The 13484-nt window shown below is 35.9% G+C and overlaps 2 protein-coding genes across 2 annotated transcripts; both read right to left on the reverse strand.

Moving 5' to 3' along the window:
* Positions 1–11997: 11997 nt before the first annotated feature.
* CBG27634 lies at positions 11998–12460 on the reverse strand (the record flags this gene model as incomplete). Its single annotated transcript, XM_045239454.1, has 2 exons — positions 11998–12343; positions 12390–12460. The coding sequence occupies 2 exons, from the start codon at positions 12458–12460 to the stop codon at positions 11998–12000; spliced, it is 417 nt and encodes a 138-aa protein (XP_045099474.1).
* A 108-nt stretch (positions 12461–12568) lies between these two features.
* On the reverse strand, positions 12569–12880 carry CBG27635 (the record flags this gene model as incomplete). Its single annotated transcript, XM_045239455.1, has 1 exon — positions 12569–12880. One exon carries the CDS (start codon positions 12878–12880, stop codon positions 12569–12571), a length of 312 nt encoding a protein of 103 aa, XP_045099475.1.
* Positions 12881–13484: the final 604 nt, after the last annotated feature.

Consider the following 13484-nt stretch of genomic DNA (forward strand, 5'->3'; position numbering starts at 1 on the left):
GTTTCCCTGAAAGAAATGTATAAACCTCGAAAACTTTTTTCTAAAATAAAAGTTTTCTATCTATTTAACATAACGTGCCATATGAAAAAATGATGTTGTATTTTTTTTCCACTCACCGATAAGCAACATAGTAACATATTTTGAAAGCTTTCTTCAGTTTGAACTGAATAAATAAGTATATTATGTAGTAAATCATACGGGGCTATAAGAGTTGAGGGTGCCACTAAAATTTTCGATTTTTACGCGATTTTTTCACTTTTTGCGTGACATTTTTATTTTTTAAAAGTGTTGAGTGGCCGGATTTCTTTTTTTACAAACTTTTAGAAAAAAACATTTACTTTTGGGACTACGAAAACAAAAAAATTGTAGCTAGTTTTTTTTTCAAAAAATGTATACTGTTGTTTTCGTTGAATTAGCTGAAATTCATACATGAGCGATTTTTGGAAAAAATGAGATCTTTGACTTATTTTGGGGTCGCGAAAATTAATTCTTTTTGGCGATTCGGCTTGCAGAATGATATTTTAGAAAAAAAATTAGTTGGGAACACAATTGTATTAAAATGTGAGCTGAAAAAACTTTCCTCGAAAAATTATGCAACTCGAAGTTCGAAAAAATACTAAAGTTTACAAAATTTTCTAATCCGTGCTGAAATAACAGACTTGCAATTAAGAATTTATATCTGAATATACTTCAAAACCTTTAATAGAAGGGTCACTGAATTTGGAATCAAAATTTCACGTTATTCTTAGAAAATATAAAGAAATAGTCAACTGTAAAATTGTTTATAAATATATCAGCAATAGTATATAATATCAGCAATAGTATATTTGCTCTAATAGAGGTCAACCGTATACAAGCAGTATGGCCTCAATTATCTCGGTTCTTATGTAAAATATTTTAAAACGTTTAACTAAAACTATATTTATCATAATATGACCATTATTTCATCATTTGAGAGATTTTCGATATATCTCATAGAAATCTGAACAATTGAGCTCAAGGTGCAAGTTTAGGGTAGGATTCCATTTGAGAAAATGAGGTATTTTTCAAATGAGGAATTTCTGAAATAAGAACCAAGATGAATTATGTCAAAAGCATTTCTATTGGAGGTCCTCAACTATCTCGCAAAATGTTGTCAAAAGCTTTTTGGTCGATGTGTCTCCACCAAAATAATTTATCAAAGAGCACATGCAATAAATCGTAATTCAAAATTCTCGGCGAGTCTGATGGATGGAATGTTTTCAATCTTCCCCATCAAGAAGAGACAAGAATGAAACAAATTGATTCTCAATTTTCTCAAAGGCTCCCCCAGCAAAGAAATGCTTCTAATGCTTATCCTCTTGTCTCTTGCTGCTACTTCTTGATTCTTTGATTCAACAGACACATTAACTTTAATTGTGTTGAACAGTTATTCGGCGTGAATATGTGTATCATCAGAATGGACAAGATCATATCATGGAACAGTCTAATGATGTGTATATGGATGAAAAGTTTTCAACACAGGGGCAAACCTGTTGAACGAACGCCAATCTCACGTTTTCGTGTGTGGTGAAGACGAACATTCCTTTTTTTCGTGGTTGGAATGAAACGTTTCATTTGTTTTTCCTCTTCATGCGGTTTCGGTGTGGTTAACAACAAGACACAAGAATTAGTGTTTCTTGGGGAACTCAACTTTATCGATAGTGACAGATGATCCGTTCAGTGATGAAAAGGAGGAGGAAGCAGATTAAGAATGTAAAGAAAGAGCAAATCAAAACATGAGATATGTCTGCCACCATGAAATTCCGAACAGGAAAATGAAATGTGGGTGGTATATGGAAAAGTACAGATTTCTATGTATATCTAGGTCAACAGGCAATAAAACCACTAATCCCAGCTGTTCGCTTTCCCCTTTAGAGGATAAAAATGAATGATGAAAAAGCATTGAAATCACCCACTTGGTGGTACCGAGTGAGAGTATATCTACGCAAAACCCCAACAGCTGCAGTTTCGAACAGATGTGCTGTACGTGCTATGTATATTTTCCTTTGGCAAAAAACCTCCCACGAGAAAATAAACTGGATTATTGTTTTACTCTCACTAACATCAGAAAAAAGAACAGAGGGATTGGGATGAATAACGTACTCACCGTCATGATAATATAGAGTTGTTGAATAGACGACGAGCGCATCTTGGCAGTGGGTGAATAACCGGCAGAAGTAAGGAAGCGGGCAAAAGTACGCGTCGTCATGGTAGTATTAGTTGTTTTGTGTGTGTGTTTCTCTCTTTCTTACTTCTAACTGTTTGAGATTTTGGAGACTTCTTTGGAGGAAAATGGGGGATTTACGACGAATTTCCGAAGAGGTTATTGTGAGGGGTCTTCTTCTAGAGAGGCCTCCGCTTCAATTCACTTTGCCTCCACCTCTTCTACCTCCTCCTCCGTCAATTCCTCTTCTTTTTCCGAAATGAAACCGATGAGAGATTTACTATTCAAGGCGGCCAATAACACAACACTGGCCCAGAATAGGGAAAATGACTGGGAGGTGGGGGTGGTGAAAAAAATAGTTAGAGAAGTACGCGCGTCGTCACTCGGCCACCTTTTTTTCCAACCTTGTCTCTCACTTAACGTCTGCCTATAAACGTTACATTCCTTTTTCACTCTCACTCTCACATTCTCACTGTACTTGCCCTCCTCCTCTTCAGGCCCTCCTACTTCTCATTCCATATCAAAATGGCAAATAGAAAGTGATAAGATGGATCGTATTCAAGCGCAATCGAAAAGAAACAGTGAAATTGAGAGAGAGAATGAGAATTAGAAAACAAGCGAAAACGAGGCTTTGCCAAAGCAAAGCAAAAACAAGACGTAATGAGGATAGACACATTTTTTGGTGTTGGAAGACGACGTCGACGGTTGGCAGACAATGCGCCGCGGAATATAGGTTGAAGCATGCTATCTGATCTTCTTTAAAGATGACGCCGGTGTTTATGATGATAATTTGTCTCAAAATAAGGGAGGTTACCTTCCTTCCGGTGAGCAGCTGGCTCGTGACTGGTTGAGCAATGAGTCAGAGAAAATCAAGAAACAAAGGCTGCGATAAGACCAAGGTGCTCCAACAATGAGTTTTGTTAAAATAAACTGGAGTTCCAAAAGGAATATTTGTAGGGAGTGGGAAGGTATTACATAGTTAAGAAAAATATAGTATTGTGATTTTCAAGCTTAAATTTTCAAAATTGTTAGATATTTTGTGTATGTCAGGAACAGAACACTTTAGAGCCCTCAATAAAAATTCAAGTTTTTTCCATTTTTGTAATTGTCAACTTTTTTCGCCAAATTTCATTCTGATGAGATATGTAGAATTAAAATAACAAATTGTCAATTACAAGACAGAAACACTGACTGTGTTTAGGGAATTCTAAAATTTCCAGTTAATAAAAAATGTGGGCTATTTATACAAGAATTTTATGAGCTACAAAACGGACTCTAAAAAATTAAAGTGTGGTATCTTGTCGTCAGGTCCTGTATGCATCACGCATGGTAGAATGTTCCGCAACCCAAGGGATTTATCACATGAGAATAATCAGAACCAAAGTTAAGAGATCAGAAAAAAAATCTTGAAAGTTTTAAGAGGACGGTATTTTTCGTCTATGAGGGCTGCGCACCGTATTTCCTCTGATAGAAGCACTTTGAGGTTAATTATCTATATTCCTGTGAAAGTTATTAGAGTTTTGTTAACAGATAAAATTTTGGCGGTATTATGGTGAACATTTTATCAGTTGACTATTTTTTCATATCTCTTACAGGTATCAAGATGATTGAGCTCAAATCTGACAATTTTGAATTAGGTGAATTACAGTGTGTCAGCCTTCTCTGACTTGATTTTCAGCAGTTTTTTGACAACAAGAAACAACAATAAGAGGCAATTAATAATTTTGAAAACTCCATAAAGTATGAATTTGAATTTCTCACGTTTTCTAAAACCAATCTAGCCTTTAAACCATTAGTCCAACGTATCACTTCCCGATGTTCAAAACTGTTCCCTATCAATTACTCTCAAACGAAAAAGTTTCACTTTTTCTGATCGTTAATTGGTTTTGTGTTTCACTCTCGTAATGAATTTCTTATCAACCAAAAAACCGTTGTGACCTTCTGAACCTTACCGAACTGATGAAATGAACCAGTCGCGAGCACTTATCCTCGATATCATAGCTATATGATCGTAGTTTGAGACTGCTCCACATTTCGTAAGCAAGAGCAACAAGGCAAAAAAGTTAGAATGGAATATATTTGTCACGATGTTGAAGTTGCGAATGTTTTATTTTGTGTAGGCCTCGGGATTTGCAAGCTTTTCTCTCAAGCCATGTTTCAAAACTTTTTACATGACGTGATTTCAATGAAAAAGTTTTGAATTTATATTGAAATTTTTTTTTTGAAATAAAGCTAAAACTCAACAATATCCCCGGAGAGCTACAACTTTAATAAGCATTTCCTGCGTATTCGTCAATTCAAACCAATTCTAAACATTTTGATTCGGAATGACCTTATCAAAACAAAAATAGAAATGAAAAGATTACCGTAAAAACGCTTGATTTCCGGAGTCTCATTTTGACCGAAATTTTCGAGAGATTTTAGAATTAAAACAACAACGGATAGAGTGAACGAATACGGTTGATGTGGTCGGAGAAGCCGAAAAAGGTTTATGAAAAGAGAAAAGACCAATTCACCTCCGTGAAATGGGTCGAGAAACTGTATCTGACAACCATCTGGACTACTTTTTGGAATTGGCGAGATTGTGATCACAAAAACATATATACGTTCCCAATTCCAATTTTGTTTTTATTATACAAACTTCCCCTTCCCGCTTTCTTCTGTTGTACATACTTATTTCCCCTATCCATCCCTAACAAACACTTCGAGGCTTCGTCTACTTCTATGTATGCATGTGTGGGTGGTGGTATATATTTTTTCCTGAATAGATGCAAAATGTACATACCGGAACACCTTCGTATCCTTGCGGCGGCACATATCGAACCTTGCGTAAATATACAGCATAGATTGCGTCCGGGTGCTTTTCGTCACCCCAGTAACGCGAAGCCATTTAAGTAGTCTGATAGTTCTTCTTCGGACAGAGTCGGTGGAGAAATATTGGATGGAGTTGGATAATTCACCCCGTCATGTCCTGAAAAATTAATCTTGAGTGATTTGGAATGCGTTTGAAGAGAAATAAAAGATCAGGGATGCACAGTTCAATTAAGGAAAATGAAGAAAAAAACGAACATAGCCTAGATAAGTTTTATTTAAAATACCGTATTTCCTATGATAGAAACTCAACCTAACCGTCAGTTTTGAACTCAGTTATCTCGATTCCTGTTAAAAATATGAGAAATTTTCAAGCGCAAGAATAATGATGATTTTGTTATCAATAATTAAATAATTAAAATTTTTTCGATATCTTTCCCAGAAATCAAAGTAAGTGAGCTTAAAATTGACGAATTCGGTGGACTTCTGGTAGAGGAATTGAAAGTGAAATTAGGAGCAAACTCGTAAGACTGACCAATATGGTTGCCGTTTTATAGAAACTAATCCAGCTAATTCTCCAAATGTTGAAATAAATGAAGATCTGCCAAATCGTGGTTGGCTTTGTGTGTGGGACAACCAATAAATATCTCACTACATTATCTGTGTACACTGTGAATGGATGCGGAAGAATAATAGGAAGAATCTTTCCTCACATTTGGCAAGATTTATTTTTGTGAATCAAATCGAAAGTATCGCCTCCATATTTATGCCATTCTGACACTAATGCTTTAGAATAAAACAATTATGTGGCATTTTAAAAATTAAAATATTTACTGTTCATCACTAGTGATATCCAATCCAAAAATTGTTAAATTGGTGGCTTTTAAAATTTGGAGACATGGGTTCCTAGTCACGTTTCTCGAAAAATTTCGGGGTAAGAACTGAGTTTTTTTCATTTCTCCAGTAAATTGAAAATTCCGAACACCACATCTGACTTTCGAGAGGTTGGAATACAGGAATATTGAATTGAAAAGATGAAAAATGGAAAGTGATGACAAATGTATAGACGAATATGGAAATGAGAGGTAGAAATTGAATACACCGGTACAACAACGTCACGGTTGGAGGTAAAAAAAAGTAACAGTGAAACATGGAGAATGGAATTTGGATTGCGGTTAACGGAAGCGAATTCCGTTGAAAAAAAAAGGTATGTGGAAAAGGAGCGTTGGTAAGCTGACAGATAAAAAAATTAGGATTTGTTAGAAAATGGCTGAGTTGGATTTGAAAAGAAGTTCGTACGTGGAGGGTGTGGTCGGCTTCTGGATGAAAAGAAGGGATGGATTGAGAAATATCGGGAAGAACAAAAAATTGGAAAAAATGGATAAGACAAACCATGAAACCTGTAATAGAAGGGCCCGCCAACCTATAACTTCACGCTAATTTTTCTGAGATTTGTCAAAGATATGGAAAAGTAAAAAAGTAGTAATTTTTTATGAGAAATGTTTTGTTGGTTGAAACATTTTTGATATGTTGCCTAGAAAGTGATAATTGAGCTCCAACTTGGCAGTGTGGGGGGGGGGGATTCTATTGCAGGTTTCTCAGGTTTTTTTAACAAATGTTTCAAAAAACGTGGAAAACTGAAAAAAACAAATATTTTTTTTAATCCCTCGAAAGATTCCGATGTTGAACTATAAATAAAAAATCTGGAAAATCACAGCCAGAATTACCAAAAATTAGAAAATTAAAATAATGCAATTTCCTAATTCAACTTTGATGAGATTCAAAATAAAATTTGAGAGACTTTCGCAATTCGTGGCTCAGAAATAATTTTCAATCAATAAAAATTACCAATCATTCAAAATTTTCACTAATCTTCAAAAAAGTATCTATTCTAAATGATAATTAAAACAAGCGAGACCTAATTTCCAAAGAAACGGTAATTCTCTTAGACAGAAGTAAACCGAGAATGACCTAGTTTCTCTTCTGACTGTTGCAATACCAGAAAAAAGAACAAAAATGTAGAAAATGAAAAACGGGTTGGTTTACAGACAGAAAACACTAGTTATTATGTTTTTCCCAAAAAGTACACGGAAAGAAAGAGAACGTCATATTTTTCCGGCCAAGGCGTCACTTTTCCCATGATGGAAGAAATGAAAGTTTGTTGAAAAAACGAGTTAAACGTATCTCCGTCAAATGTACAGAGATAGAAATAACGGTCTGACCGCAGAGAAAAAAAACCACTTATTTCGTTAATATGGAAGTAGTGGAGGTAGCGGTGAAAACAATATATGTATGTAAAATTAGTCGAAATTGGGTAGAAAAAAGGGAAGAAAAGATTGATTGGAAGAAATAAGAAAAAGACAGTTGTGAAATTGAGGTTGTCGCAATGCAAGAAATTCATTTGCAAGGTCACCAGATACTTTTTCCACAGTTCCACGGGCCCTTAGAAAGTGGTCCACATTAATAAGTGGGTTTTGTTTATCCCTCCCGTTAGAAAATTGGATTGATGCACTGTTATTCGGAGGAAAACGACAAGAAAAAACCCAAAAATCTAATTTGTTTATTTCCCGGAAATTAGTTTAGCGACAGGACGAGATTAGCGATAATGTTTAGTGGTGATAGTGGTGATAATGAGACAAATTGAAACTGACAACACATTTCATGGGAGAGGAAGAGAATGCAACAAGCAGCTAGAAAACTTTTTCGGGGTTTTTGTCTCGAGATTTATTCTATTTTTGAGGTACTTCTGATATTATAAAATGAAACACTCCAACCAGAAGTTTTAACTAGAGTAAATTGTGCGGGAAAATTAAATAAAATTACATAAAATTCAATAAAATATAAAAAGAACCTCTAGAAAAAATCTCAAGAAAAAGATAAAAACTGAAAAGTTATTCATTTTCAAAAACTCTCTGAAAGGCTCTGAAAATCTTTTTGAAATTCCGCTAAAACTAAAAATTTCCACTTCTGAAATGTCGAAAATTTGTGAAGTTTGAAATTTCCCATTTTTTGGCATGAAAATCCCAAGAATTTTTTACAAGTTACCTTAAAATGGACAAATTCTGGGATATTTTACTAAAACAACTTTTCCAACAGTGTTCTCCTTCAAAAAAACACCGAAAGCTTATTTTCAGCTAAATTCTGCGAAAAGGTGAAAGTTAAATTTAAAAAAAAAAAACAAACTAGGCTAATCCTCAATGTTTCCAACCCATTTAGTGCAGTCTGACGCACAAAACCCCATTTATTAAACATTCATAAAAGAGTGAGGAACACAATACAAAAATGCGGAAGCATTCCGCCCTACGTTTTGTATACAAAATCAAAAAAACTAATAAACAAAACAAAATGAGGGAAAAAGACTGAAAGATTTTGTTAATAAATGAATTAAAATGCAACACGTCGAAAATCAATAATCGGAGCGTGTGGGGCCGAGGAATGGTCGAGGATGTGCGCGAGAGGGATGAGTGTGCGGGAGAGGAGGATGTGCGGGAAGGTAAGAAGGGCGAGTAGTGCTGAGGCGAAAAGAAGGAGAAAGGGGTTTAGGTTCAGGATGAGAAACGATGGATGATGGCCTCCTCTCATTGTTGTTATTTAGTAGAGAAAGGGAGATGACCTTCGCGAGGAGTCTCTGGCGGATGACAGAGAGAGAGGGACGCCTCTAGTTCTAACTGGTATCCGATTCGCCGCGTCCACACCCATTTTCCGCGCGTCAGACCACTTGTAGTCTCTCTTTCTCTCCTTAGCGAGACACCCTAATCATGATCAGCAGATTTTGGTCTGTGTATGTATTCGTCAATTGTGTCCTGATAGGGCAGCTCTATTAACGGGACACTGCAGGTATATTGTGTAACAAAACTGGATTGTGATCAGTCCCAAGAACAAAAAATAATGAAAATGGACTATTGAAAAAGTCTTTTTTGATTGCACCTAATTGTGTGGATTGAATGGGAAACTTGGACAAGTGGGTGTTGACATTGATGACAAGATTTATGGGTTAGATTCATTTCCTTATCTGTCTGATGAAATATTTTTATATGCAATGAGGAGATAAACATAATTTATGGATAAATGACATAAATGAGGAAATTCTAAAAAAATCGAATAAGAACTGTATACAACGTTGGAAAGGGTGATGAAGGAGTTTTTGCAAGAAACTTTGTCAGAGCAAATTACTGTAAAATTTGAAGACTGTAGAAATGAAGGAGAACAAGAAAAAGTATTTCTATAATTTTACAGTGAACTCAGTCATTTTGGTTTCTATAAAAGATGTTTGAAAAACTAAATTTTTGAAGATGTCCGCTGTGATACAATGAATACCCAAGCCTTTCAGTTTAAACTTAATTATCTCGCTTTTTGTGAAAGGTATCAAAAATTTGTCAACTGATAAAAGATTGGCGATGATTTGACAAAAAATATATTTGTGAACAATTTGTTACTATCTTTCACAGCAATCGAGATAATTAAGGTCAAAGTTTACGGACTGGGCTGACTTCAGTTACAGGAAATACGGTAGTTTGGTAGTTCTCAGATTTTGTGCCATCTCTTAAAAGATTCAAATTATTTGAACTTGTAAATTATATATAGTGTTGTCGTTTAATTAGGAGGATAATTGTGGTTTCCTGTTAGAAAGAGAAATAATTAAATCGAAATTCAAAAAAAGGCCAATTTTCCTTGATACCGAATTTTTTAAAAAGCTTCACCAGGTTACTTGAAAAATACAAAGTTTTTAATTCAAAAGACTCTCAAATAAAAAAAACCATTCAATTCTAAAATGATACTAAAATTCTATTGTTTTCCATATTTTAAATTTTAAAGGAAACCTGTCAAAATCTTGAACTCGAGAAAACCAAAAAATGGTACAGTAAGCCGTTTGGAAAAATGTCTAAACAGTCAAAAATTAAATAAAAAGTCGGGAGTTGTTAGAAAAGGATGAGAGAGCGAGAGTGACGGGAAAAAGTTCTAAACAAAACCCAACTAGACCTGAAATAAAAGCAAACAATGGATAATAAGAAAAATTAGGCTGGGTGCCTGACTACCGGGCGCTCTCCGGGGGGGGGGGGGGGGTAAATGACAGCTTTGATCGGTCAACAAAATTTTCCGAAATCTGTCCTCATGTTCCGGCATAAACACAGAAGGCACACGACACCCGTTATATTTTGATATCGGATAAGAGGGAGAAAGAGCAAAAGACTGACTATGCGGGACGAGAAATAACAAAAGAAATAATGCTGGAGAAAATTTCGAAAAGAACGGTTGGTTTGATCATGGGCGTGTGTGAGTAAAGGCTCTTATAACGCGGAGTGCCGCGAGGAATTCCAATAAAGGAATGAACATACATTTTAATTAAAATTCAAAAATTATACAACACCTCAGCTTTGCATACTATTATTCATACATTGTAGTGTTTGAGGTTGACAGTATGTCAAAAGTAACAACATTTTTACAATTCAACGACTTTTGTGTGTAATTTGATTCGATTGCTAATGTGTTCCAACCCGTGGGGGTGGAAGAAGATCAAATAACTTTGAATCAGATCGAATTATCGACCAATGAGCACAAATAATAAACAACCGAAAGATTTTGAAAGTTCTCATTTTCAACGTGACAGTTTTGCAGTATATACAATCGTAATATAAAACACAACGTATTAAACCTTATCAGTTATTGAATGTTTCTATAAGCAGGTGTTAGTTGGAAAAGTGCAAAATTTGTTGTGGTGAAAAAAATTCAAAAAGATGAAACATTTTTTCGAATGAAAAAAAGTGAAACAGGATAAAAGGACAAAATGTGTTTCTTCCGGTAGAAAAAGGGCAGAAACATCTCACGTGTGACGTCACAAACGTACCAATTTCTTATGTCATTGGATCGAGAGGAACGCGGCAAAAGTGGTTTGTCGAGTGGGCTTTAGAGGGGGACGCCCAGTCAAGACAATGAGCAGACGAGCAAGAAAAAAACGGCTGCTAGGAAGCACCAAAGAAAAAAAATAAGCTGGCAAGGTATTGTGTATCTTGGCAAAGGCCGAAACAACGACGACTAAGACAAAAGCTGTCAGTTGGAATTTCTCGTAGTGGCGGTAGCCCGCCGGTGCGCGCTGCTGCGCGACTTTTCCACCAGGAACAGTTCGGAGAGGGTGCAGATCAGCAGAGAGAGAGAGAGAAAGAGCCATAGCCTGATCATTTGGTGTGTTGTGTGTGTGTGTGTGTATGTGTGTGTTCAGAGCAAATATGGTTCCCGGCGATGCGCCACGAAGCAACTCGGGAATTCGAAGGGTGGCGGCACGAGAAGAAAGGTTGGAATGGAAGAAGATATGTATTCTAATTTCACACCCGTCGGAAATATACCACGTTTTTAGTTTACTTTTAAAACTTTTAATTGAAGTTTCCCATTGGCCTTCGGGACTTGGAAATTTGAATATAAAAACCTTTGAATGATTGCAGAGTGGCACATAATTTCCCGCACCTTTACTAACATTCTCAAAACGTTTCCACAAGTTTTGTATTTATTCGTGATTGCCCGAAGATAAACGGCGAAATGTTTCTTGCCCGCTGCTGTTTCCTCATTTGTATTGATGTAACTTCATACTAGGTTATACGATTTGACTGAAATTTTGTCCAAAGTAAGACACACATAAGTGTTTCGTACAAAATTACTCGTTGGTTGGATGCATCTGTCTAGAGATATCAATCTAATATTCGCTGTGATTTTAGGCTCAATTTTTTATTGGTCTAAAAATTTCCGATTGTTCATTAAACATTGACATTTCAGTCGTAATTAACGACTTTTTAGAGCGAGTCTAACAAAGAAAATTTTGTAGTAACCCAACTATTATTTTTGTGCTAATTTTGACGTTGTTTTGCAAATTTGTTTGTTACTAACGACACATCTTATCACAATGAAACCTGAAAAAGTGCCACATGGTTGCGTTTTGTGCAATTCGAATTTTTCAAAACGTCCTGTATTTTAACTTCAGGTTTTACATACCCGCGTTCAAATTTTGGTTTTCAGAAATGCGTGATTTGAAAAGGTTTGAAATGAAATAGTTTATTGTTTCCGAAAATCCTCACATCATCTCTTGTGGCAGTAATTTCCGTTATTTGCACTGAAAACACGTAATTAGTTCTGATTGAATTGTAACCTACTGACTCTGCGAACATTATATGACGTTGGATTGGTTTGATGACGTCATTCAGTTCTGCAGCAGTCTTCGCAAGAAAAGTGCATGGAGTTCCTCCAGAAACGGCGTTCAACTTATTGTGATCGATATCCTTACCGACACCGACAGTGATTATTCCGTACTGTTTTTGTTTGATGATCGATTGTGCAGTTGCCACAGGGTCAGCGTTGAATCTTCACAAAATGAGTTTTTACTCAAGTTTTCATCTTGACTACTTACGAAGTGGTGCTTGTAATGTAAATCAAAAGATGATTGTGGATGCCAGTACGATATCCTGCTGTTGGGGCCATATAATCAGCTGAACTGACTACCTGAAGATTGTATTTGAGGATTTGTCCTGTGTGATCAAAATCGGCATAGTTGTCTTTAAGAAGGCTCAAAAGAGAAATCAAATTCGCTTAAGCAGGAATATAGTTCAAATTAGCAGCTGGTGGCGGTTGGTCATCAAGATCTGCAGCAACGACGATGATTCCGATGCGAGCGCCACTCATGCTAACATTGTATGGAGCCATGAGATCACCAACAAAGTTGGTGAACTGAAAACCTTCGATAAGACTGATTGAATCAGAACAAAACCATACATTGTCAAATACCGGTCTGGCAGTCTGAGATCCATCAATCAAGAAGACAACATCGAACTGGAGACTTTTTTCATGGTCAGCTGCCAAGCAGCCCAAGGCAAAGAGAGCTAGCAGAATGACGATCCGCATTGGAAACTGAAAAATTATAGGTTGTTTTCAAAAAAGCGTATGAGTAATCTGATTACACTCAAAGACAGTGTCAAGTTATTAAAAGGGAGTTGAAATAATAAGCAATGCCAACGAGAGTAACGACAAACAAGAAAAATTAATCATGATAAGAATATTTCTTAACAACTCACAAGTCAGCTCTGTGAATTTCTTCTCAATTTCGAAATTTTATTAGATCAGCAATGAAGCGGAACTGATTATAAAACTGTCACACCCAAACTCAGGAATATGTTTGTTGAATATAGGTTTCAAAATATTTGGTTGTTGTAGCGGGAAGGGGGAAAATTATAGTGATTTTTTGAAATAATCTTCATGGAATTTCGAGAATTTTGCATGTAAAAATAGGAGTAACATAAATTAACTATGTGCTCAAAAACTGTGCAATAGATTACAAAATTATATAAATGAACCGCCATTATTTCACAAAAGCTGTTCGTGTGTGTCGGTCGGGTGGATGCGAGATGCCGTCAGTTCTGATTTAGCCGTATGAATTGTCAGCAGAAAGTCCGGTATCTTCTGTTTAAGGACATCTAGTACTTTTATATCGGCCCATTGAACAAATGAC

The sequence above is a fragment of the Caenorhabditis briggsae genome (genome assembly GCF_000004555.2).
Source record: "Caenorhabditis briggsae complete genome, chrX, whole genome shotgun sequence".
Lineage (NCBI taxonomy): Eukaryota > Metazoa > Nematoda > Chromadorea > Rhabditida > Rhabditidae > Caenorhabditis > Caenorhabditis briggsae.